The 18,307-nt window shown below is 55.7% G+C and overlaps 2 protein-coding genes across 4 annotated transcripts in view; both read left to right on the forward strand.

The window, feature by feature from the left end:
• The first annotated feature begins 1,260 nt into the window (after positions 1-1,260).
• LOC128145583 (caspase recruitment domain-containing protein 8-like) lies at positions 1,261-14,161 on the forward strand. 3 transcript variants are annotated; one of them, XM_052795885.1, is made up of 12 exons: positions 1,265-1,668; positions 2,204-2,242; positions 2,521-2,597; positions 3,010-3,075; positions 3,977-4,035; positions 4,119-4,339; positions 5,439-5,639; positions 6,731-6,990; positions 7,595-7,720; positions 9,804-9,948; positions 10,770-10,811; positions 12,454-14,161. In XM_052795885.1, the coding sequence occupies exons 1-12, from the start codon at positions 1,392-1,394 to the stop codon at positions 12,714-12,716; spliced, it is 1,776 nt and encodes a 591-aa protein (XP_052651845.1). In that variant the 5' UTR covers positions 1,265-1,391; the 3' UTR covers positions 12,717-14,161. The 3 variants fall into 3 exon arrangements, with proteins under 3 accessions (XP_052651846.1, XP_052651845.1, XP_052651847.1); XM_052795886.1 differs by lacking the exon at positions 7,595-7,720 and having other exon boundaries at positions 1,261-1,668; XM_052795887.1 differs by lacking the exon at positions 5,439-5,639 and having other exon boundaries at positions 1,267-1,668.
• A 985-nt stretch (positions 14,162-15,146) lies between these two features.
• Positions 15,147-18,307, forward strand: part of POLE (DNA polymerase epsilon, catalytic subunit) — a 29,175-nt gene continuing 26,014 nt past the window's right edge. Inside the window, exons 1-7 of the mRNA XM_052797736.1 lie at positions 15,147-15,389; positions 15,533-15,613; positions 15,692-15,736; positions 15,886-15,978; positions 16,570-16,724; positions 17,552-17,693; positions 18,022-18,102. Of these exons, the coding sequence (XP_052653696.1) occupies positions 15,147-15,389; positions 15,533-15,613; positions 15,692-15,736; positions 15,886-15,978; positions 16,570-16,724; positions 17,552-17,693; positions 18,022-18,102 (840 nt within the window). The remainder of the gene's footprint in view (positions 15,390-15,532; positions 15,614-15,691; positions 15,737-15,885; positions 15,979-16,569; positions 16,725-17,551; positions 17,694-18,021; positions 18,103-18,307) is intronic.

Here is an 18,307-nt window from a genome sequence, read left to right on the forward strand (position 1 = left end):
AAAACACTCCTATGCAGCTGCCAAGCAAAGAGCAAGGACTGGGCCTTGGTAGGAGTCGATAAATGGCTTTGCAGGGAATTATCCCAACAGTAAGCTCTGTCAGCAGGCCATGGGTGGTCAGGCTCAGCTGACACTACAAGCGTACAAGATTTGGGGCTGTTTTGCTGCACCTTGTGGGGCCGAGCACATTGCTCCCGGGGAGGGACAAAGCAGCACCGTGGGGCTGTGCTGCCCCGGGAACAGTGGGAGATGCAGCTCTGCCTGCAGTGGGGTGACTGGGCTAGGGCAAGGACCCATGACAGCAGGGCATGCGGGCAGCCCCAGCCCTGAGGGATGGCTGTGGGTCCTCCCTTCCCCATAAATACTGCAGAGCTGCTGGGTGTCCGCCATGGCCGTCTCTTGGAGTGCAGCCTTGCGCTCCGGGCACTGACTCCATCACTCTGATGCCGGTCCCACATTAGCCACTGCCTGGACCACAGGGTCTGTCACTGAAATGTCCTCAGCCTCCCTCTGCCAGGGCAGAGGGAGCCCTGAATGTCACCGGCGGGTCCTGCCCCTCCTGCCAGGCTCCTGGGCTGCCCCGGGCACCCTGGGGCACGTGGCAGGGTGCTTAGCCATCCTGGGGCTGCTGGTGGGGGCAGTGGATGCTGCGCGGCAGGGCCTGCGGGTCTCACTGGGGGGCTGACAGGGCCATGCCAGCAGTGCTAGACAGCTGCCCACCATGCTGCCTACCCTCAGCTCCCTGCCAGCTCTGCAGGGGTCAGGGCGATGACAACCCGCAGCCCTGCACCTGCCACCACCCCCAAATTAACCCATCCACAGGCCACTGCAGCAGGGATGGGGACAGGCAGAGCTGCGTCCTGCCCAACCCGGGCACATGCAGGGCTGGCAGGGAAGGGAGGGCAGGGATATGCTGGGGAGAGGGTGAAAGGCAGGCGCTGGGGTGACCCCTGTAACCCAGCGGGGGACACTCTGACACCCCCAGACCTGCTTTCCAGGCTGGATACAAGCCTCTGCTGCTCTGTTCCCTTGGGAAAAAAGCTCTGCCCTTGCCTGCACAGCCCTGCCCTGCCTTCCCCGAGGAAGGAAATCTTGGAACAGGAGCTGGATGGGGGAGAAGGGCAAAGGGAAGGTGGCAAGGGAGGGAGGTTGTGCGAATGGGACAGCCCAGGGGAGAAAGCCTGGTGCAGGCAGGGGAGAAAGCCCATGCAGGCAGGGGAGAAAGCTGGGTGCAGGCAAGGGAGAAAGCTGGGTGCAGGCAGGTGATGTGGGCAGGAGGAGGAGCGCTCAGCTGAGGCACAAAGATGCTTTGGCAGCAGATCAGCCCTGACGTCACCCAGCACTTTCGGTTTCTTGGGAAGTGACGAAGCCAGAGCCTCGGATCTTCTGGCATGGCTGAAAGAGAGACCATGGCGGAGCAGCAGCCTGCGGCCGACAGCCCCGACAAATTCTCCATCTTCATTAAGACTTGGTCGGGCAAAACGTTTGCAGTGCCAGTGTCTCTGGATGACAGTGTGGGGGAGGTTAAGGCCAAGCTGAGCGCACAGGACTCCTCCCTGACCCGCGAAAGCGGAACGCTGGTCTACCACAGCAGACAGATGGAGGACAACCTGACCCTGCGACACTATGAAATCACACCCATGTCCTTATTGTACTATAGACCAATACGTAAGTGCAGGGTGGCCCGGTGGAGGTGGGTGAGGATCCTTCTGGAGGTGGGAGAGGGGGAGTGGGTGCAGTTTGGGGTGTCTCCCGAGGAGGGACCCTGGCCAGGACCGCAGGCAGGAGCCTCCGCAGGCAGGAGGGAAGGGGCGAGGTGGCTGCAGCTGTGTGAGCACCAGGGACCTGCCAGAGCACGCTTGCACTGGAACGTGGGAGGAAGGTGAGGGCCCAGGGATGCACCTATGCAGGAGGAAGAGGAAGGACTCTGCTCCTGGAAGCAGAGCAAGAAATCTGCTCTCTGCATGGCAGCGGGGAGGGATGGGGAGGTGGAGGCTGGGACCGTGTTCTCAGCCCCTTCTGGGACAGGCAGCTGGGTAGGATTCCTGGTGCCCGGCAGCTTGGTGCGAGTGGGCACAAACTGGCAGGAAGAGGTTTCAGAGCAAAAGCGTGAAGAAGAGGGAGAGGATGGGCAGAGGATGGGATAACCCTCTGGACATAACCTGGCTCCTGAGCTCTCCTCTGCTTTGTGTTGCTGTTGCAGTGCGAGCTGGTGGTGAACCTGTCAAACACCAATCTTTAGGTAATGCCCTGGTCCTCACTGACAACCTGGTGCAGCGGGGCTGGTGGAGCTGCATGATGATGAGCATAGGCCCTCAACTCACTGCATGGTGGTGAGCGTGTCCCTGCCACAGTTTGTGGAGGAGAACGTGGAAGTTGCGGTAGATGTGGGAGCACGCGGTGGTATATGAGGGGACTGGTGCAGCTAATGGGATCAGGAAGGTTGGGTGAAGGCTGCTCCAGGATGGCTTCTTCTCCCAAACGTGAGGCAAAAATGACAGCGTGTTCCTCTTGTTCCAGTCACAGACTTAGCCCTAAGGAAGCTGGTGGCAGACCCTCACAAATCTCTGACAGACGAGGCCTCAGGGAGCGGAGAGGTGAGGTCTCGCAGGACACGATGCCTGGGGCTGGGGTGCCTGAGCGAGGAGCACCGCGGGGCTGGGGAGGAAGGCACGGCTGCAGCGCGCGGGCTCACCGCCGGCCCTGCGGATGGGGGGGTCTGGCACTGCCCATCGCCACCGCAGCACCGCACTGGGTGGTGGGAGCCCGTGGGTGCTGCCCTCGGTCCCGGGAGAGGGACCTCACCCTGCCAGCAAGCCAGGTGGGCACAGCTCCTGCACCAGCCTCTTTTCTCCCTGCAGGAGCAGGGAGCAGGGCCAGCACTACACCTGATGCTGGGCATGTTGCTCACGCTCTCAGAAGACCTCTCCTCCTGCCTCCAGCAGGCAAGTGCAGCTGTAGGGGAGAAATACAGCTTGTGAGTGCTTTCCCCTATGTTCTGCTCTGCAGGAGAGCTATCACCAGCTGGACCTGGACCCACCACCGCAGGGAAAATGCTGGCGCTGCGTGGGGGAGGTAAGGGCTTTGCTGGTCCTGGCAGGGCACTGTGCACCCGAAGGAAATGGCACAGCAGGGAGCCTGGGACTGACCCTGGCTCTCACCGGGGTGGTTGGGTGTGCCTTCAAAACCTGTTATTCGCAGCAGTTCTTCATCCTCCAGAAGGCTCAGGTCCCTTTTGCTACACTAACTCAGCATGCCCTGCCCCAGCTTTCAAGCTCATGGAAAGACAAATTCCACTTGCTCGCATCACAAATTTATTCTTGCTGCTAAACGTTTTGTCTGCCTGTGGCCACTGTCCTCTCCGCTGATACACCATGGCAGAGAGGGAACAGCCCAGGCCTTACTCACAAGAAAGTCAGCAGCCAAGAATATTTTCTCTCTCAGGAAACAGAAACTTTCCTATCTGGAATTCCCATTTGCAAAATACATTCTAAAAATCAGTGGGTGAAACATGCAGTTTGGAGCTCTGGGAGCTGCTCTATGTGTTCACCCATTATCTTTCCTCCTGATGCATGGGGGATGCACGGACTAACCGATGCCTTCCCCACCCCAGTGGCATCTACCCAAGTGGGGCTAAGTGTTCAGTCCTCCTTGCTGTGCCTGCACACAGGATTTCTCTTGGGCTCCCCTACAGGTATCTGCATTGAAGGGGTCACTGAGCCGCAGACATGGCCAGTGCTTGTTTCGGATCCCAGTACAGGGTTGTTGCCAGTCAATGATTTTTCTGGCCTCTTCACTGTTGAGGGTGATGCCTTTCTGGGCACCAGCTGCTGATCTGCTGCTGCTGCTTGCAAGGCTCCAAGCTCCCACGCCAAGCTGAATTGTGCTTCACTGTAAATCCCAGCACGCCTCCTGCAAGCAGCACCCAGTGTGCAACACCCCATTCAGTGGCAAACTGGCCACACTCATGTTGCAGGTTCTTCCAGAAGTGACGCCGGAGATAACCCAAGACTCTAAGTGCCGCACCGTGTACCGGTAAGAGCTGTCGGGTGAAGTGGGAGCACCCTCCAAAAGCCCTGTCCCAGGTGGCATGAGCCTGTCATCCCTCCCACCTGCAGAGCTCACCTCCCTGGTGCAGGCATCTTCCAGTGCTCCATCACAGGCCTCAGCTTCGAGGTGAAGTCGGCAGTGACCATCACCTACAGATACGCTACCTGGACCAGGCACCTGAGCGAGGCTGACCAGGAAACGTGGTCGCCCGCTGGACCCCTCTTCCACATCGAGGTGCAGCCCGGGGTCGTGCGGTCGGTGCGTCTCCCCCACTTCATCTGCCTGGCAGGTACAGCAGCTGCAGGGACCTGGGTCTCCCAAGCCACCATCCCTCAGCCTGCCCCCCCCGGGGATGTCTCCAGCTCTTTGGAGACCTCTCTCCAGACAGGGCCAAATTCTCCCTTCCCTCTGAGGTCCCCTGCACTCCCTTGTATTCCTCTGCTTTGCTTTGGCGTCCTTCATCCTTCTCTCGCTTTCTGTCAAGGCTTTGCAGTGGTGCCTTCCCCAGCTTTCGCTTCACACCACCAGCCCCTCCTCACCCACCCTCTCCTCCCAGGTGCTGTGATGATACCTGGGCACTACGCCAGCCCAGCTGCAGATCAGTCCCTGGGCTCCCCCAGAGAGTTTCTCAGTTCTTTGCATCTATGGCAGCTGTGGATGGCAATGGCCATCCCTTCCCTGCTCCACCAGGACAGGAGCCGGCCAGCTGTGCCCACCCACAGGCTGGACCACCCCAGGGTGGGATGCAGTAGGCCAGAACTGGTCCAGGCAGAAGAATAAGTGGAATGAAATTGTCCATTTTCACCCAGGCAACATGAGAAACCACAAGGCTTGGACCTGGGTCTTCTGCCCTGCAGTGCTCTTAATGAGCTGCTATTAATGAGCAGGTATCATGGTTTAAACCCAGCCAGTAACAAAGCACATGAAGCCTCTCACTCACTCCACCCCGCTGGCCATGGTGGGATGAGGAGAAAATATAAAGGCAGGCTCATGGGTCGAGATAAGGACAGGGAGGGATCACTCCCCAACTTACGGTCACAGGCAAAGGACAGGCTCAGCTTGGGGAAGAAACAAAATCAATTTAATTTACTACAAATCAAGTCAAAACAAGGATAATGAGAAGTAAAACCAAATCTTAAAACACCTTCCCCCCACCTCTCCTTCCTTCCCAGCTCAACTCCACTCCCAATTTCTCCCCCTCCTCCCCCCTGCGGCACAGGGGGACGGGGAATGGAGGTTGGGGTCAGTTCATCACACCTTGTCTCTGCCGCTCCGTCCTCCTCAGGAGGAGGACTCCTCACTCTTCCCTTGCTTCACCTTGGGGTCTGTCCCGCGGGAGACAGTCCTCCATGAACTTCTCCAACGTGAGTCTTTCCCACGGCCTGCAGTTCTTCACGAACTGCTCCAGCGTGGGTCCTTTCCACGAGGTGCAGTTCTTCAGGGACCGGCTGCTCCAGTGCGGGCTTTCCAATGGAGTGACAGCCATGTTTGGGGGTATCCACCTGGTCTGGCGTGGGCTTTCCCATGGAGCCGCAGCTATCTTCACAGGCATCAGACTGCTCCAGCGTGGGTTCCTCCCTGGGCTGCAGGTGGGCATCTGCTTCCCCACTCCCCTCCACGGGCTGGGGCAGGGGGGGGAACAGCCTGCCATCTCACCACGGGCTGCGGGGGCATCCCCTCCTCCAGCACACCTCCTCCTCCTTCCTCACTGACCTCGGTACCCACAGAGGGGTTCCTCTCACATGCCAATCCCTCTACTCACTGCAGGTTCCCCTTCTTAAATCTGTTCTCCCACAGGTGTTTCCACTGTCACTGATGGGCTCTGCCCTGGCCAGCGGCAGGTCCAACTTGGAGCCGGGGAAGCTTCTAGCAGCTTCTCACAGGAGCTGGCCCTGCAGCCCCCTCCCCTGCTACCAAAAAACCCTGCCACACAAAACCATAAGAGCGGAGAAGGAGCATCAGCACCCGCAGCTGGGCTGCAGAGCATGCAGAGGAGTCCCAGTCCCTGTGCTGGGGGGTCCTGACACAGGCACTGGGTGTGCTGGCCGAGGGACTTTTCCTGGCAAAGCCACGTCTTCTTCCGAAACAGAGCATGCCGCAAAAGGAGTTTCTTGTTGCATGGCTCCATCTCCTGCCCAGAGCCTGGCAAGCACAGCCATGTTGGCCGAAAAGTGGCTCTATGCACTCTTCACTGACATAGCTGTGCTAAGCAAAAAGCTGTAATTGTATTAATCTGTCAGGTTAATAGCAAAGCATGCTCCAGAGATATTCCAGGTGACTAGGCATCAGCAGAGCTCCCTGACTCAGTCGTCCCTAGGGATGTCACCTCGGGATGTTTAGGCTGCTCTGGTGATCAAAGCGACTGTCTGCCAACCCAGTACATGGTGGTGTGGCACTTGTACACAGGATGCTGCACGGATGCAGTCTGACAATTTTCACGGTCCCAAGCTGCCACCTTCAGATTTGCAGTTTTCTGAGCCTGCAGGAAGACTGCCAAAGGCCTGCAACTCCCTGCTAAACCCCAAAAGCCCAGGGCACACATGGGACCTAAAGCAGAGCATGTCATCAAGTGTGGGTGCATGTCTCCTTTCTGCTGCTAAAGACTTAAAGAGAAGGAGGCAGCCTGAGAGGGTGCCAGGATGACTAAACAGAACCTTGTTGCCTTTGCTGTCTCTTGCAGAAGATGTAAATACCAGACTGTTCTCCATCGCCCATTTTAAATCTGGGACGATGATCCTGGAGAGACCGACCAGACTGATCGCTTTCTCTGCTGTCCTGGAGAATCCCAGCTTCTCACTGCTTGGGGTGCTTTGGAGGAAGTTACGTTCAACCTTAAATTCATTCCCTATGCACTCCTCGGTGCTGATCTTCCAGCAGCTCAGTGCTGCAAATACGACTCTTCACCTCTACCTGATCCCAGATGACAAGTCTGTGAAGCAGGTAAGATGGAGGGAACTTGACTGTGTTAAAAAAGGATGACATCTGGGCTGGCTGCAGTAGCAGGGGCTGGATTTGATAAGCTAGGATGCTTCCCAGTTTTTCTGCCACCAGCCTCTGATTCACAGACAGTCCTGTGCCCCCATCTCCCACCGCAGGACAGCATCCTTCCCCCACTCTCCTGGTTCACAGATGCCTCCAGGAATTGCTCTCCGTGTTTTCAGCTGGGACAGCATGTCCGAGCATGAGCAAAGCCATGGCACAGGATGCTCTGCAACAAGGAGCAGATGCAGGACTTACTGGCCACTGCCAGCCTCAGCAATAGCTGGCTGCATACTGACCGTTCTCCTGTTGTGTGCAAGCCCTCACCCTCTTTCACAGAGTGGCAGTGCATTACCCTGCCCATGTTCCTGCCTGCACATGGTAGGTTCCTGCCTGCGCTGGGTGGGAGCTGCCTGGCCCCTGAAGCACAGCACTGCCTCCAATAAACACTCAGCGGTCTGCTCTGACTGGGTCGGTCTCTTCTCTTCTTGACTTTCCGAGGGCTACCTCCAGTTCACAGCTCTTTTTTTTTTCCTGTCTCAAAAGCAATGCTTGATGTTTACAGGCCGTTGAAAAACAAGAAATGAATTGGAATTCAAAGCTTATTCCCAAGCCTTCTCCGTTCAGCCCTCTGTTCTTTGGCTGCATTTACCAGGTGACCAGTACAAATGCCGTGGTGATAATGCCTGAAGTAAGTGGGATTGCTCCCTTTTCTTTTTTTTTGCAGTGAAATACAAAGTACAAGAAGTCTCTGTCTTCAGCCATATTCTGCTACCAGAATCTGCCTTACTAGGTCCCAGAGGCAGAGGTGCAGGGAGCTGTACTGGTTACAAGTGGCAAAGGTATTTCATGATACACATCCCCAGAAAGAGCACAGAGCACACCTCAAAGCCCCAGGGGGACTGCGTTTGTTTTTCCTTATGGCAGAAGTCAAAATGTGGGACTTGCTCGACTTACCATAGCTGCATATCAAGAAGGAATTTCAGAGGTGTTGACTCAGGTGTGGTCCCAAGTCCTTCATCTTCATGTCCTCTGCAGTGAGTTTCCTTCAGCCCAGGAGCAGGACTGGAGAGAGACTTTCTCTCTATGCCATGATGTGACATGACTTCTTTCTCTATTGAAACTCCATTTGAGGATTTCTGATTTTGAGAACCATGCCCTGTGGCAATCAGATTGCAATGGCTGGGAAAATCTAGGAAGATTTGGCCATTTAGTCCTTGTGGTTACTTGTTTTATACAGGCGTTTGTGACATCCTGAGAGCAGCTGATGACAGTCCAATGGCACGTTCATCGCTGGTTATAAAAATCTCTTTTCATGGATGTGCACTGCACCATAATCATGAAAAGGGAATCAGAAAAACTTAGGTTGGGTGGGACCTCAGGAGGTCTATGGTCCAACCTCTTGCTCAAAGCATGTGAATTTTAAAGTTAGATCAAGGTGCTCAAGGCCATGTCTGGTCAAGGTTGAATATCTCCAAGGATGGAGATACCACAGCCTCCCTGGGTCTCTAGTCCAGTGTTGTAACACCCTCATTGTGATTTTTTTTCCCCTATTATCTAATTGGAGTTTCCCTTGCTGCAGCCTGTGCCTGTTGCCTCTCTTCTCATCGCTGTGCACTTCCAGGAGGCTGGCTGTCTCTTTTCTTTAGTCCCCCTTCACATTGTTAAAGACAGTGATTAGTTCTCCCTGTGACTTTCTCTTCTCCATGTCGAACAAATCCAATTCCCTCTGCCTCTGCTTGCATATCATGCGCTCCAGCCTGGAGCTGGCCTTGCTCCAGGTGGTCCATGTCTTTCTTGTATTGGGAAGACCCAAACCCAGTGCCCAAATGCGGTCTCACAAGTGCTGAACAGAGGGAAAGAATCCCTGACCTCACTGTGCTGGCTGTGGTCTTGCTAATACAGCCCTGGTTGCAGCCAGCCTTTGCTGCCAGGGCACGCTGCTGACTCCTGTTCAACTTGCATGCCCACCAGGACTCCTGAGTCCTTCCCTGCAAAGCTGCTTTCTGCACCCACCCAGTGCCCAGGCTCTTTTCTGGTGTGAGGCTATTCCATCCCAAACACAGGACTCTACATTTCCCTTTGCCGAATTGCATGAGCCTCCTGCCAGCTAAGTTTTCCAGCCTTTCCAGGTTCCTCTGAATGGCATCCCTCCCCTCCAGGTTATTCATCATTCCCTCTTGCAGCTACAATCCTGCTACTGAGCTAAGCGCAGCCCCAAACAGCTGGGGCCTTCAGCTTGTTTGAGAGACAGTCTTAAACTGAATCACGAGGTAGGGTTTTGTTTTCCCACTTCCTGGAATGACCAGGTAGTAACTGGGCACTCTGCCTTGGAGAGCAGTTGTAGAGATGACAGAGCCAAGCTCTCAGCAGTGTCAGGTAAAAGTGGTAAAAGCCATGAGTTGCAACGTGGGAAGTTCAGGCCAAAAGTTAGGAAAAATTTTATCACTTGGTGGAGATGCAGCCATCAGGGAAGGTTAGAAGGTGGTGATTCTCTGCTCTTCAAGGTTTTCAGTACTTCAGCTAGCCAAAGCCCCAGCTGAGCAGATCTACACTTGACATTGGTCTATCTTTGAGAGGTAGGTCAGATAAGAGACTCCAGAGGTCCTTTCCATCCCATATGTGTGATATTGGCAGCATAGCAGAACCCTGATGTGTGCATCTTCCCTTGTCTTTCCTCTTGCTGGTATGGCCAGGAAACAAAGCATCATGTATGCGAATTCACTGCAGCTCCCCATGGTGAGAGAGACTCAGCTTGCTTCTTACCTTTACAGGCATGCTTGCCGTTTTGCTACAAGAGTCCAAGGGAAGAGCAGCTCTTTGTCGAGATCTACATCAGGAAGATGGCAGAGGAAATTAGGTTCTCTATGATAGATACACGCAATGACACCGTGGTCTGGAGGGCATCACTGAGATCAGGTAGGAACAGCAGGTCTATCTAGGGGCTCATTTGCCTTAGCAAAAGCAGAGGTGCACCACTCAAGCAGACCTCATGCATTTTGTGGTCACACTTGTCCACGCATCCTGCAGGGAAAGCAAACCCTGTGTATGCAGCAATTGGCCACTGAAGAATAGGGACCTGAAAGGACACCCCAATGTGAGTAGACCAGAGCTTCAGATTTAATGTGGAATTTCAGATACTGGAGTTTAAGAGAGCATGACAGCACTATCAGTGTCTCTCTGTTCTCTTGGCTACTGTTTGCATAGAAATCTGACTTGTTTTTAAAAGTCCATTAATGTAGTGAACACCCATGGACAAACTAGTGCAACCACTGTGCGATGCAGAGGAGGTAAGGAGAATTTTAGTGAAAATCAACATTTTAGGTGCACCCGGCTCCAGAGCAGCAGGTTCCTAATCTCCACACCTCTCTGCCCAGCTGCTGCTGGGTCGGCTCAGCAACCACCGCACATGCCATTAACTTGATGTAGCAACACCCACCCGTGGGGTTGTCTGTGGGAAAGGTTGGCAGAGGAGCTGCGGGCAGCAGCATGTCACAGGCGCAGGGTATGGTACTGCTCAGCGTGCCTTGAGACCCCTTCTCTGTTAGTCTAATCCAGCACCCCCTAAAAGTAACACCTACAACCACGCAGAGCCCAGGACCTTTTATTGAGTTCTCCACAGATGGGCAGGAACAGTAGGAGGAATGGCTAATGGCTTCGTGGAGGATTAGGCACCTCAGGAAGGTGGTGTGGAAGATGAGGCACCATCATTTCAGTGATCTCTCTCCTTTCTCTTTCAGGTGATATTAATTTTCCTGCCTGTGTCTCCAAGACCTTGTCAGGTCAGTACAGTGTTTCAGAGCTGCATTTATAGAGTCTGAATCTATTTCTTTGGAGCTCACCATCCTCTGGTATAAAGCAGATATCAGCCTCTTTTCCCATCCTTATGATAGTTTCTAGACAAAAAGCCTTGAAAGGTGCAACCTCAAACTTTATTCCCACATTGCTGGCAGCAGGCTCTGTGCCATGCTGGTGGGTAAAGTGGGATAGCGCAGGTGACCCTCCAAACTGGTTTGCCGCCTTTGGCGGCAGACATGCTGTTGTCACAGAGAATGAGCTGCAGCTAGTACAGTTCACAGTCCATAAATAATATTTCATTGGAGTTCTAGTAAGTGGTAAAGCTGCTGCATCCCATACAGCCAGCTGAGGGGCTGACGGCCCCTGTGCCAAATGGGAGCATTTTTCACGGGAGTGACGCCTCTGGGAAGGAGCTTGCAACCAGGCATTGGCAGAAGGGATGGCAGGGCCACCTTTACAGCAGCTCCAGGACTTTCTGACCAAGCGGCTTTGCTTCAAATACAGTAACAACAACATGCTGCCCAGCAGTTTTGCAGTTTTTTGCCCAGCCTAATTTCTCCAGGGCTGCAATACTTCATTACCTCTTGCATCTCGTCTTACTAATGAAAGGCCAGATCCAAGAGGACACCCAGGCAGCTAAGCCACAGGTTGAGGCAGATAGGCCTGGCTCAGACAGACACAAATTTGGACATTTCATCATGATTCTTTTTCCTTGCCATGCACGTGGAGTCACCACGCTGGCCTACAACCTGCCTGAGAGCACCAGGAAAGCAGGGTGGCAGATGAGAGCAAGGACAGGACAAGGGGCAATGGTTTTAAACTGAAAGAGGGTAGGTTGAGATTGGATATAAGGAAGACATTTTTTATGCTGAGGGTGGTGAGCCATTGGAACAGGTTGCCCAGAGAAGTTGTGGATGCCTCCTTGTTGGAACTGTTCAAGGTCAGGCTGGATGGGGCTTTGAGCAACCTGGTCTAGTGAAAGATGTCCCTGCCCATGGCAGGGCGGTTGGACTGGGTGATCTTTAAAGGTCCCTTCCAACCCAAACCATCCTGTGATTCTAGAAGGAGATGTCCATCTGGGTGCCCACTTCAGCCTCGCCTAGGAGGACGGGGTGGAGGCTTGGGAGGAGAAGCCAGGCAGTGCTGGCCACTGCGCTGACCCACGGCTTGCTCAGCACCCCACTGGCATCGGCCGCCTTTCCAGGCTCTGTTTCTTTACAAACCGCTTGCAATCCTGTAAGACTGCAGAGCTTTGAGAGACCTGTGCTCCGAGTTAGGAGCTCCTCACCTTGCAGGGCGAGAGGCGGGATGGTAACTTCATACCCAGACACAGTAGGGATCCCAGAGGGGACGGCTGCCAGCAGCTGATGGGGGCTGCCACCGACCTCACCTTCCCCAGCTCTGACTTCATGTTCCCGTCCCCTTCCTTGCCCTGCCTCCAGTGCTCCCACTGCTGGTGCAGCAGGTGCCCATCCTTTTTGGTGGAGGGATAGGGACACGTGGCTGTGGGACAGGGTGCACAGCCATGGTGTCTGCTGGCTTAGGATGCCACATGCCACAGCGTGGCACTCACCTGCGTCTGCCGGGCTGCGTGCAGCACAGTAACATGGGCTTGGTGTCTGCTAGGCGCAGCCTTCCTGAAGAAGCACAAGACCACGCTTTGCGTCAGGATGAGGCAGCTCCCAAGCATTCTGCTACACTTACGGGATGCAAACGTCATCAACAGCGATGAAGAAGAAGAGGTGCAAAGTCAAGTTACGAGTCAAAGGAGGAACAAAATTTTGCTGGAGCTAGCTGAGAAGAAAGGGCTGGAGGCCCAGGAACAGCTCTACCAGATCCTCAAGATGAAAGACCCATACCTCATCGCAGACCTGGACAAGTCCAGCTAGACTGCTTTTGCTCCCATTGCTTAGCTTACAGGAGCAACAGAAAGGCAGTCGGGTTTACCAGCACCTGAATCCCAACCTTTCAATGCAAAATCCATGGTGCAAAGCAGCAATAAGCCTTCTGAACCACCCAGTCTCAGGCCTGCCTCACTTGGCTGACTCGGTTGGCAGCAGCGGACGACCAGTGTCATGTCGGCCACTGGTGAGAAGCTGATGGAATGAGACGTTGGCTCCCAATCCAGTGCCAATACCTTGGACCTGTCTGCCTCCCTGAGACGGGGCCTCTGCAGCTGCTGGCAGAGGAGCTCCCATCACAAGAGGTACCTCCAGCTCAGCCTCCTCATCCTCAGTGTCCATGGGCACCTCTTGCAGCTGGAAGAGGGGAGCTGCTTTACCATGCAGAGCTGTCTGCAAAGGCTTGTTCTCATGCACAAGCCGCAGCAAACTATAGATGTTGATGTGAACCCATATCAACATCAAACCTTCCCTCGTTTCCCTCCAGCCTAGTTTACCCAAATGACCAAAATTCACTGAAGGAGCAAATGACCATCCTGACCCCAGCAGCAGCTGGGTGAAGGAGCCCCTCTGAAAGAAGCCACAAAAAATAGCAAAGATAAGAGATACAGGTTCATGCACCTTCAAGGAAAGTCTGACTGAATAGCAGCCGCTTTATGTTCAAAAGAAAGCTGGCAGATTATTTTAAAATTACATTCTTTGCATCCATAAAGTCCGTTCCTTTCTGGATCATGTGGTTGCCTTCACTGATGGCATCCTCCTGCTGTTGAACACACCAGTCAGGGCAGGAGCATTCTGCTCGGGTGTCCAGAAGAGATTTTTTGGGTCCAGCTCAGGTGAAATTCAGACTTGCCTAGGTGGAGACAGCAACTTCTCCATGGCTTTGTGGGGTGGAAATGAGACTGCTGCCTTAAGTATTGTTTTATATTTATTCCTTCTCTTGAACACCTGGAGAGCACATCACTGCTGAAACCTGCTGTAAGAGTGTGTCTCTGCTCCGTTAAGGGTCGAGGACCTTCAAGGCGACCAGGGATAATACAAAAAGGAGGAAGCTGGGAACAAGACCATTCAGGGACACAGACCTGACTGCCAGATGACAAGGGAGGCAGCAAAGGGGACCAGTGATCACCACTCACACTAAGTCTTGGGCTATCCAGAAACCACACTGGGGCTGGTCCTTCCAGGAGGATCAGCCTGGGCTTTGCAAGTGCTGAGTGTGCAAAGGAGGGGGACCCCAACACGGGCTGCGGGTGGGGGGGAATGGACCTGTGGGGATGGGAAGGGGAACCAGGAGGAACAAAGTGAGGGGAGGCAGAAAGGCGTATAAAAGGGGCCACTGAGGTACAAACTGGGGCTGGTTTGGCTGCGCCCTCTGCCTGGTCACCAGTTTGTCCTATCTTTTTTTTTTTTCTTATTAAATGTTTTCTTAACTATTTCTCTGCATCATCTCACTCTATCCCATGCAGCTGGAGCATGTGTCACAGCCTGTGTGTCTTGGGGGGGGGGGGGTGAGAGTATCCCCCCCCAAACTGGGTGTGTGGGTGGGTGTGCCTGTGCATTCACCAGCAAAATTCAAGCTGGACCGGCTGGTGAGTCAAGGACCCCTGGGGTGGGTCTGAGCCTGGGGTGCAGGCAGGGGTGCCACGGGGACAGAGGGGCCCACGAACAGGGGACCCACGAACGTGCGTGCACTTGTGAAGTGCGTGTGCCCGCACTTGTGACCTCCCGCCTCTGCCACCGCAGAGGAGGAGGGGACGGGGCTGGTGTGTGATGTGGGTCCCGCGCGTGGGTGCTGATGACGGCAGCGCCCTGCCTGTGGCCGTCCCTGTGTCCCGTGTCTGCTTGTCCACGCGTGCGTCTCTGGGACACGCGCTCAGCTTCGCTGCCGGTTGAATCCACAAAGGAGAAATCCCCCAGCCCGGGCAGGGACCCCGGCTCCGGGCGGGGGGATCCCGGCGGGTGGGGGGGGGATCCCGGCGGGGGGTGCCGAAGGCGGCGGACGCCGTTCTCTCTCTCTGCGCGCACCCACGGTGCGCTGGACTGCTCGTCCACCGCTCGGGCTGGGGTCGAGAAATCCTCGGTCGTGCCTCAGCCGACCCAGGGGCGTTCGGGTTTGCGGGCAGGAGCGGGCACCGGGGCTGCAGCCGCCACCGGTCCCCGGCAGCCGAACGCGGTCCTCCCGCCCGGACAGGCCCCGGCGGCCGCGGCTGGGCGGGCAGGGCTTGGCGGGAAGAGGGCGGGGCGGGGGCGGGGCGGGGCGCTCTAACCCGGGATTGGTGGGAGGTGCCCGCGGGGGAGGCGGGGCCGCTCTCTGATTGGTGCTCTCGCCGCGGGGCGGAGTGGGGGCCTTGGCTCTCGCGGGAACCGGGCGCAGCGCGGGAAATTCCTTCCGCGGCGCCGCGCCGGGCCGGGCCGGGGATGATGCTGCGGGGCGGCGGGGAGGACCCCGAGGGAGCGCGGTGGGGCCGGCGGGCGGGCGGGCCCCGGGAGCCGGCGGCGGGGGCTGAGGGCGAGGCGTCTGGCAGGGACGATGGTCCCGCGCTGTCCGCTCTCAAGCGCCTGGAGCGGTCGCAGCGGACGGACCGGCTGGACGCACTGTTCGGCTTCGAGCGGCCAGCGGAGCCCGGCGAGCGGACGGGCTGGCTTATCAACATGCACCCGGTACGGACCGGTGGCGCACGGGGCGGGGGGGGGTCCCACGGGGAGGCCGCCGGTAGGGTCCCGGCGTGGGGGGGGGGTCCCATGGGGAGGCCCCGGGAGGTCTCACGGAGGGACCCCGCTGAGTCCGTGGTGCCCGTGGGCAGACGGAGGTGCTGGACGAGGACCGGCGGTCGGTGAGCGCAGTGGACTACTACTTCATCCAGGAGGACGGGAGCCGCTTCAAGGTGGGTCCCCGGGGGAGCCAGGCGGGGCGCAGGGTCCCACGGGGGGACCTGCTGCGTCACCCCTCTGCTCTCTCCTAGGTGGCCCTGCCCTACAAGCCCTACTTCTACATCGCCACCCAGAAGGTGAGGAGGGGACCCTGGGGGGGCCGAGGTCCCCAGGGAAGGGGACAGCAGGTCCCTGGGGAGCTCGAGACCTCCCAGGCATCCTGCTTTCGGTCGGTCTTCTCCCGAGGGACAGAGGCACGCTGCTCAGCCCCGGGGTCTCTCGGCAGGGCTGCGAGCGAGAAGTGTCCTCCTTCCTTTCCAAGAAGTTCCAAGGGAAGATTGCAAAGCTGGAAACTGTCCCTAAAGAAGACTTGGACCTGGTCTGTATTCCTCTGCCCTCTGTGCTCTCGAGTAGCGGGGTTTTTTTTTGGACCTTGCACAGCTCTAGTGAAGTAGGAAGGGACTAGTGAGTAGTGAAGGGAAACAGTGCGCTTGACTTCAATCTCATAGTGCTGCTTGTGGTGTCTATCAGAAACGGGTTAGTTATGGCTACTTGCTTATCGGTAGTGATTACATTCCTCTCCTTGAGCACATCAGCTGTGTCACAGGGCGTTCAAGACGTTTAATTGCAGGAATTAAAGTATGATTGGAGGAGGAGAGGTTACTGGGAGAGGGGGATGCTGCTCATGCTTGACCTGCTCTTCCTCCTCTTCCCTGGGTGAATCCCGCTTGCGGTCCTGCCTGCACGGGTAGCAGGGCTGGCTGGGCCCTTGCTGTGCAGCTCTTGTGCTCTTCCCTGACGTGCCCACCAGAGTCTCTTCTTGGTGCTTGACTCTCCCACCCGTTGGCACCTCTTTTTTGGCCAATTCTTTCACCTGCATCAGTCTAGTCTGCCTTCCCCACCCTCTCTTATGGTGGCCACCCCTCAGTACTCATCCCCCCTGAGCTGGCATTGTCTTGCTGCTTTGCAGCCAAACCACTTGGTGGGCCTGAAGAGGAACTACATCAAACTGTCCTTCAACACAGTGGATGACTTGGTGAAGGTGCGGAAGGAGATCTCTCCTGCTGTGAGGAAAAATAGAGAGCGAGACCAGGCGAGCGATGTCTACACGGCCATGCTATCGAGGTGGGAGCTCTCCTTAGGGTGGCTGGTCAGTCCCTTGTGTTAATAATTAGGCTCCCTTGATTATTTCTTAGCTGTTCTCAGAGAGGTGTTGTCCTGCCTGGGGTCTGACCCGAGCTATGCCCCTCTGCCACCCATCTTCCAAGGTGGTTCTTCCAGCTCAGTGCTGCACATCAAGAGGCTCCAGAGCCTCTGGGATGTGATGTGCTGTGGTCGTACCTCAACAAATATTTTCTATCTGAATAAAAAGCCAGGCACTTGTTTACAAGATTGGAAACACAGTTGCAGACAGAAAAATAAATAAGAAACTTTGTTTTTAAAGTCAACCAAAATATACACATGAAAAATTTGCCCCCCTCTTTGGTTTCCTGGCCCTGAAGTCTGATTTCAGTTGAAACTCGAGGAAGAAGAATCAAGTGAGTCGAGCACTCCCTGCTCGCCTGGAAGGCATACTGTCCCTGTTCAAAGCGCTTCCCAGGTTGCCTCATTACCTTAGTCTCGTTACCATACTTATAAATCCAATGCCATAAGAACTGTTCATTATACAGGCAAGTGTGGGTTTTGCCTGCCTGTACCTCTGAGCAGACAGCTCACAAACGTGAGAAAATGTGAATTTAGATGGGAGTGATGGGGCTGCACATGCTGTCTGTCCTGGGGATGCCTCTGCGAGCAGAGGTGGTTGCATGGTGGGGAAGCGTTTCCCGTTCTCTCCTCTCCTGTCACTGACTCCTGCTGCCGGGTGTCACCGGTGCCGCGTGGCTGTCCCCCGCAGCCGAGCCTGTGGAGACGTGCACTCAGGTAAGGTGGCTGCTTCGCTCTGCTTCTTGCAGCGCTCTGAGCGGAGGCAGCCTGAGCACGGATGAGGAAGGAGCCTCCAGAAAGATTGCCAACCAGATGGACAACATTGTGGATATGCGGGAGTACGATGTACCCTACCACATTCGCCTCTCTATTGACCTGAAGATCCATGTGGTGAGTAAGGAATAGGGAAGCTGGAGGAGCTTCGCTTTCCTGCTGCTGTACTCCTGAAGTGCAGGCAGGGCGGATATGTTTTCTCTTCAGGACCTTTGCAAAGCTGTCGGTGGCAATGAGTTCACGTGTAAAGCTTAGTCCTGTGCTGCTGGGCCTTCTCCTTAGCTAATGATATGCAGAAAAGTTAGATGATTGATGCACAGCCACAGTTTGAACCTTTCTTCTGGGCTGCATTTAATTTGCACAGCTGTGTCCCCAGCAGCCAAACAGAAGTGGTGCAAGGAGCTGGCCCTGCAGTAAAGCACTGCCCACCCTCCTCTCTCGACAGGCTCACTGGTACAACGTGCGATACCGGGGCAGCACCTACCCCCCTGAAATCACCCGCCGAGACGACCTCGTGGAGCGACCGGTGAGCATTGGTCAGGCAGGCGTCAGTCTGTCCAGGTACATGGCTGGTGTGTCTGATGCGCTGCTGGTGTCACACTATGGTGTGCAGGGGGAAGGCTGTTTCTGGGCTTGGATAGTGATTTTTGGGTTGATAAAGCTGTAAAATGATAACTGAGGAGGATCTGGTTCACTTGCTGGGCTAGCACTGGGCTTAATAGGAACCACTC

This window comes from Harpia harpyja, chromosome 9 (assembly GCF_026419915.1).
Source record: "Harpia harpyja isolate bHarHar1 chromosome 9, bHarHar1 primary haplotype, whole genome shotgun sequence".
Taxonomy (NCBI): domain Eukaryota; kingdom Metazoa; phylum Chordata; class Aves; order Accipitriformes; family Accipitridae; genus Harpia; species Harpia harpyja.